We start from the raw sequence: 7,671 nt of genomic DNA, 5'->3' as shown, positions 1-7,671 counted from the left end.
TTTTCTTCATATGACAAAGTGAAAGTAAATTTGTTCACAAATCTAACATATCTCTCCTGTAGTTTATGAAACTACAAGAGAGATATATAAGATTTGTGAACAATGTTAGAACGACCATGTCGGATGAACAGATGACCAAATAACCAAAATAAACTCTGTAGATCTCGAAAAGTTATGAAACATTGTAGTTGACAATTTTTTGATTTGAAAACATCTTGTCGTGCAAAACTGTGTTTGAATTTTAAAATTTTAAAATTCAAATTTTGTAAACGACCTCGGATGGGAAAACTTCCTAAACTAAAAGTGTAGATCTCGAAAAGTTATGAAACTTTGTAGTTTACAACTTTTTTATTTGAATTCGTTTAGGGCCTCAAACATGCAATTTACACTTGGCAAAAAATCTTCTTTGCCGAGTGTTTTTTTTACACTCGGCAAAGAAAATTTCAAAGCACATTTTGAAACAGTAAATTAATTCAAATGAAAAAGTTTTCAACTACAAAGTTGTATAACTCATCAAGATGTACAATGTTTGTTTTGGTATTTTCTTCATACGACAAAGTGAAAATAAATTTGTTCACAAATCTAACATATCTCTCTTGTAGTTTATGAAACTACAAGAGAGATATATAAGATTTATGAATAATATTAGAACGACCATGTCGGATGAACAGATGACCAAACAACCAAAATAAACTTTGTAGATCTCGAAAAGTTATGAAACTTTGTAATTGGCAACTTTTTGATTTGAAATCATCTTGTCATGCAAAATTGTGTTTGAATTTCAAAAATTTAAAATTCGAACTTTTCAAACGACCTCGGATGAAAAAACAACCAAAATAAACTCTGTAGATATCGAAAAGTTATGAAACATTGTAGTTGGCAACTTTTTGATTTGAAAACATCTTGTCATGCAAAACTGCGTTTGAATTTCAAAATTTTAAAATTCGAACTTTTCAAACGACCTCGGATGAAAAAACAACCAAAATAAACTCTGTAGATCTCGAAAAGTTATGAAACATTGTAGTTGACAACTTTTTGATTTGAAAACATCTTGTCATGCAAAACTGTGTTTGAATTTCAAAATTTTAAAATTCAAATTTTGTAAACGACCTCGGATGAAAAAACTTCCTAAACTAAAAGTGTAGATCTCGAAAAGTTATGAAACTTTGTAGTTTACAACTTTTTATTTGAATTCGTTTAGGGCCTCAAACATGCAATTTACACTCGGTTTAGTATAATATATTGGGAACTAAAACGGAATCCAGACACAAGTGAGAGTGTGGTGTAGTGGTAGAGGAGGTACGTGCACAGCGGGAGGTCTTGGGTTCGAATCGCGTCGGCCGCGTAGCCATGAAATTCACGCGAAAAATGTCAGAGATGGGTGGGCGCTGGCCGGTGGGGGCCTCCATCGATAAAAAAAATTTCATTTTTTTGGGTAAAAATTCCCATTTTTTTCGGGTTTTTTCGGTTTCAACTTTGCCGAGTGAGGCTTTGCCGAGTGTCCGACAAAAGACACTCGGCAAAGATGCCTTTGCCGACGGGTTCTTTGTCGAGTGTTCTTTGCCGAGTGCAGCACTTGGCAAAGCCTTTGCCGAATGCAAATTGGGCTTTGCCAAGTGCCCCTGGCACTCGGCAAAGCCATTGATTCCCGTAGTGATTTGTGCCAAGGAGGAAGAGAGGAGAAGAGGAAGATGAACAGTATCCATGGGGGAAAAAATCATGTGTTCCCAGGTGCTAAAATACCCAGGTGTTAGATAGACAGACTCTAATCTTATGTTGTTAACATCTATATATTTTTTTCAAATTAATGATCAAAGGTATACATGTTTAAATTAGAACAAAACTTTACAAAACAAATTAGTCAATTGTATGCTAGGCACATCGGTAAGAAAAGTCCGAAAATGGCACTTATGATGTGAAATCAAACACACATGCCTAAAATGTGGCGTAGCAAGTTTTAGGGCTTGTTTGGCAGGGCTCTGGCTCCCCTGAAAATGGCTCCGGCTCTGGCTCCTCTGAAGGAGCAGCTCCTCTAGAGGAGCTGAAGCCGTTCTGGAAAACGTTTGGCGAAACGGCTCCTTCGCACTAGACGACGTGAACCCACAGCAAGGAGCCACGCGAAGCTCGTTTTTGAGGTTTCTCCTGCGCAGTCAAAAAAATGGCTCCGGCTCTTGACTAGCTCCCCATACGGAACCCTTTCCAAAACAGACGTTTAGCACAACTACTGCAGAAGCCGGAGCTAAAGCCCCTGCAGGAGTCCTGCCAAAGAGGCTCTTAATTAGCTAGCAACCAACCAAATAGACCCCTTATCAAGATGCCAAGGCAAACTCCCTAGTCCGTCCTCCTCTCCAGATCTGACAGTGGAGTCTTCACCAAAATCTCTATCTGTATCGATACGAAAGTATATAAGGAGCCTTTGAGATACGGGGAACCCATCTTAGCGCTACACGTCTGGCTATTTCCGCTGCTTGTGGCCTGTGACACCCTCACTACTATCACCATCCTATCCATGTAGCCTAATGACTTTCTCTAAATCTAGAAGCCATGAAATTCCCTAGGGATATAGTTGGTGACTAAGACCACAGATTCCCCCTATTATCTGAACATATCACTTTCAGTTGTCACAAAGTAGGGCGTGTGACAAACTAAATAAGCTTATAGCAAGGTAAAAAGAAAAATCCCTTTTTCTGGAAAAAAAAAGAGAGAGAGAGAACGATGCTATTAGAACTAGGTTAAAACATCTGAAAAAGATTATTCGTAAAAATATGGGAAATTTCGAAAACGATAAGAATGTCACAAAATGACAAAATTGATTTGCTTCTATATTTTTCTTATCATTTTGTTAACTGTGTGATTATATTTCGTTTCCTATTTATCCTAAAATTACATGGAAAAAAACTTGAAAAACGAGGTCTTGTAATTAGTTTTGTTTCAACTTTTATCCCCACTGCACGTGCGGTGGAACCGTGGAAGTCCATGGACGAAGTCAAAGCAAGTCTTAGCTAAGCCTAAGCCCCCAATGCAAGAGACTAGCGCATATATAGCTGCCGGATCGATTTATTATTATATATTATATTATACAGTGTCGGAAGGTTCAAAAGTGAATGTGATAACATAGCTGGTGTGATATGATGTGATGCTTGGTTTGCAGAAAAGCTAGTGTGCCGTAGCGCATGCGCTGGACTAATTAAGGAAGAAAATACGACGTCGACACGAGGCAGGAAATTAAAGAACACAAAGCGATGTGATATGATTTTGACTGCGCTCAAAACCCACCATTAAACTACGGCGCGGCCAGCTTAGCAGTGGACCGTAACGTCTTTAGACTCTAGATAGAAAGTAGTAACTTTCTAGTAGCTTGCAATTGCAACGAAGATGTTCGTTCAGACAACGGTGTCAGTTCACTCTGTTGTCAGTACTACGTGCTCAATGCCGGATTTTGTTTTGGCTGAACGCCCCTATTAACCTAAGCTAGCTTAGCTAGCATCGGGTTTTTTTAACCACAGCATAAATCTCGAACGGTGCCGTTCCCAGGTTCCCTTTCGATCCCACCGCTCATCATGCCTCTCACTCACTCTCTTTTGTTAGCAGAAAAGGCCGAAAAGCTAGCTACACTGAGACTGGCCAACTGTGGTTGCGTGCAAAAGCTAGCCCACCAAGTGCCAAGGAGATGCAACAAACAAACACAGCCCACACGAGCTGCGCATTCTATGATCTACGTACAAGTGAGCCCACGGTTTTTCGGTACGCCGCGGTTACACGCTGTTACGGTTGACATTGGTTTAACAGTTTCGTCCAACTCCATCTACACGTGCATATTCTAAACCAAAAGTCTCCATGAAGTCGAATGAGGCCCAGTGAAGCCCAAGAAAGAGGAAAGCCCGGTGACACTTGGACAGCCGGCGATGCTTAATCAGTGGCACGTTTTTGTGTGAGTTTGCATAGAATTCTATACAAGCAGAAAATGCTCCCTCCGTCCCCCAAAATAATGCAATTTTAGTTTACTAATCTATTTCATATATAGAAAAAGTATCAATATTTATATCTCCAAATAGATTTACCATAAAAATATATTTCATAACCAATCCAATGATACTTGTTTGATATAAAAAAATATTAATATTTTTTCTTATAGAAGTGGTCAGAATTAAAATTGTATGACTTCTCGTGAGGCGCGGATTGCATTTTTTTTAGGGGAGGGCGGGGGCTCAAATCACAAACAAGTGATCTTTGGAGATTATTCTAAGTCATTTGTTCAAACTTATATTATAACTTTTTCTATGTTGATTTTGGGTATTTGAAAATAATACAAGTACATCTTGCTGCAAAATTCAGTCAATATTTGAGAAAGATTGAATTACAAAAAAAAAAATCAAAGTGAAATATAATTTGGAACAAAGAGGGTATTATAATGGGATTTTCACTATCAGTAAAACAGAATAAAGAAAATTATTATCTTTTTTTCATTGATAGAGAAAGAAAGACTACTAGTAGCTTTTTAGTATTACCCATTACTAAGTGAAGCAGTGAACAAAGAAAATAAATGATTCTAGGGGCCGGGGATAATTGATGCCATCGTGGAGATTGAACAAACAAAACAAGTGATTCTAAGGAAACTAAAAAGATACTCATCGTGGAGATCGAATCCCTAAATAGGCTGAATCTGTCATGCTAACATACGCATTAGTACTAATACTAAGTTCTATTTCAGAGGACGTCCCTGTCCCTGGTGATCCGACAAGCAAGGCCTTGAGCTCCTCCTCATCACAAGTCTCTTCTTGGCTCCCCCAGGGATGCTGCGACAGCTTCCTAAGATCTTCCGCAACCTCCCGCATGGAGGGCCTCTTCTCGCTCGCCATCTCCAGGCACTGCTTCGCCAGCTCCGCCACCTGCTCGATCAGCTCCATGCTCTGCTCGCCTTTTATCTGTTCGTCCAGTATCTCATCGAGCCTCTTCTCACCCATGGCGTGGAGGAATTGAGCCGAGAGGTTGATCTCCTCGTCGTCGAGCGCCTGGAGGTTCATGGCCTTCCTGCACGTGAGCAGCTCCAGGAGCACGACGCCGAAGCTGTACACGTCGCTCTTGCTCGTCAGCTTGGAGGTCTGCATGTACTCCGGGTCCAGGTAGCCGTAGGTGCCCTGCACGAACGTGACGAACTGCGCCTCGTCCGTGGGCGCCAGCGTCGAGGCCCCGAAGTCGGACACCTTGGCGGCGTAGCTCTCGTCGATGAGTATGTTGGGCGACTTGACGTCGCCGTGGATGATCGGCGGCGAGGCCCAGGAGTGGAGGTAGGCGAGCGCCTCGGCGGCCTCGTGCGCGATCTTGAGGCGCGTCGCGAAGGAGACGCGTGAGCCGCCGTGGCGGCGGTCGCCATGGATGAGGTGGTAGAGCGTGCCGTTGGGGACGAACTCGTAGACGAGAATGGGGACCTCCACCTCGAGGCAGCAGCCGTGGAGCCTGACGACGTTCCGGTGGTTGACCTGGGACAGGATGAGCATCTCCTTCCCGAACTCCTTCTCCTGCCTCTCGCTCACCAGCTTGCACTTCTTGATTGCAACGGCCCTGCCGTCCCTGAGAGACCCCTTGTAGACGGTGCCGCTGCCTCCCTTGCCCAGCACGTTGCGCTCGTCGAAACCGCCGGTCGCCTCCTCCAGCTCCTCTTCGGTGAACAGCGTGAAAGACAGGCCTTGCTTCGACTTCATCTCCTCGAACAGCAGGAGGCCGCCGTGCTGCTTGAAGTACCTCTGCTTCACGGCGGCGAGGCTCCGCTTCTGGCGGATCATGTAGGCGCAGGACATGGTGACCACTAGCATGACCAAGCCTGCGCTAACGCCAACTGCGACGCGCACTCCGAGCTGAGATTTCTTTGCCTCGCATGTGCCATTGTAAGCGTTGCCTGTCGTCTTGTCGGGGCAAGAACAGATGAAGCTTCCGGGAGTGTTGGTGCAGGTTCCAGGAACAGAGCAAGGGTACTTGTTAGGATCCTCCTCGCACTCGTTAATGTCTGCAGCAGCAGATCAGATCAAAGTTTGTATTTTTCTTTTGGTGTGTCTGCGTATCAAAACTAGCAAAAGTTTATCTTTTTTATTGGCATGCCGAACAGGACAGAGTACAGACCTTGGCAGCCGGCAGGGATGTAGGGGTTTCCTTGGTAACTTGTGGAGCAGTTGCAGAGGTAGCCGCCGCCGTTCCTGGAGTCGACGCACTCGCTGTCGTCGCTGACACACATGTACGCCGTGGCGTTCCGCTTCGCCTCCCGGCACGTCTCCCTACCGACTACCCAGTCCAGCAGCACCGGCACCTTGCCGCCGGTGGACGTCATGAAGTCCCCGGTGGTGACGTAGGTGATCCGGAAGTCGAACGCGGCGGCCTCCATGAGCACGGCGTAGGTGCAGGGGCTGAAGCCCATGACGGCGGAGGTGTTGAAACGGTCGTCGAACTCCACCGCGTAGGTGTTGATACCACGGGGGATGGCCGCCTGGCAGCAGCCCATGCCGTCACAGGAGCCGTTCACCAGCGTCCCGGCGTCCGGGCACGTCGCCATGCATCCCGTCATGTAGACGGTGCCGGTGTTGACGGACTGCACGTACGCCAGAGAGTTGCAGCCCACGACGACGAAGCGGCTGCCCTCGTCGGAGACCCGGAACTGAGAGTCGGAGAGGTCCGGGCCCCAGCGGCTCGTGTCGCCCACCATGGACCGCGACGTGCGGTTGTAGCACCAGGTCTGGATGTCGTTGCGGACGCGCGCCTGGGCGAGGCGCACGTTGATGTCGATGACCTCGATGGACTCGCCGCTGAAGGCCTGGTAGCCGCCGCCGGCGGTGCGCCTGCAGGTGAGTTCGAAGGTGATGTCGCCCTCGCCCGTGTAGTGGTAGCAGCCGCGCCCGATGCCGAACGGGTACGGGATCTCCAGGTCGCCGCACCGCCGCTGGCAGGAGGCGTTCCCGCCGTATGGTGTTGGTGTTGGTGGTGGCGCGGCCGCCGCCGATATCGATGGCGGCCATGCCGAGACGACCAGCACGACGGCGATCAGTGTGGGTGTGGCGACAAGCATCTGCTGCTGCTGCTGCCTCCGATCCTGCATGCTGTGCTTTGAGAAAGTGTTGTTCAGATCAAACACTGATGATATAATTTCTGACCATTGTTTTTGTTAGGACTTGATTTGGACACCATTGTTCTGTTTTGAATTGATTCCCAAGTAAGTTAGGGGTACATGTGGCTGAAAACTAGACGCATAGTGTTTGCTTGGCACACGCGATGCCATATGTGATTGGAATTGACACCAAGACAAAGATTGGTCCTAGAAAGATATTTCAGGGTTTCGAAAAGGATGGGTGCTCCATGGTCAAAGAACACTGTGTTTTCAGGGATCCATCGTAAAAAACGATCGACAAAATCAAATCTTGTTCAGAATATCATCAGATAGCTCTTCACAAATTTTGCAGGCATCTGAGAGCTTTTTTTTTTCCCTTTTTTGCGCATAAGGCATCTGAGATCTGACGATGTAGCGACGTGTTGATCTCGTCACACCAAAGACAAAACCCTGGTGCTACTACTTTGGAGGGAAATGTGTATTCAGGGCCGCTCAATCTGACGTACACGTTCTCTTTCCATGAAACTTGCTGCAAGTCCCGTTCAGTGTGATGTCAGGGGCGGGAGAAGTAGGTTGAC

The 7,671-nt window shown here is 46.0% G+C and overlaps 1 protein-coding gene across 1 annotated transcript; it reads right to left on the bottom strand.

The window, feature by feature from the left end:
• Window positions 1-4,459: 4,459 nt before the first annotated feature.
• Window positions 4,460-7,204, bottom strand: LOC136500828 (wall-associated receptor kinase 2-like). Its single transcript, XM_066496281.1, has 2 exons — window positions 6,118-7,204; window positions 4,460-6,004 (listed from the first exon to the last, which is right to left on the bottom strand). Exons 1-2 carry the CDS (start codon window positions 7,082-7,084, stop codon window positions 4,629-4,631), a joined length of 2,343 nt encoding a protein of 780 aa, XP_066352378.1. The 5' UTR covers window positions 7,085-7,204; the 3' UTR covers window positions 4,460-4,628.
• Window positions 7,205-7,671: the final 467 nt, after the last annotated feature.

The sequence above is a fragment of the Miscanthus floridulus genome, chromosome 13 (assembly GCF_019320115.1).
Source record: "Miscanthus floridulus cultivar M001 chromosome 13, ASM1932011v1, whole genome shotgun sequence".
Taxonomy (NCBI): domain Eukaryota; kingdom Viridiplantae; phylum Streptophyta; class Magnoliopsida; order Poales; family Poaceae; genus Miscanthus; species Miscanthus floridulus.
This window is presented reverse-complemented; position numbering and strand designations above follow the sequence as displayed.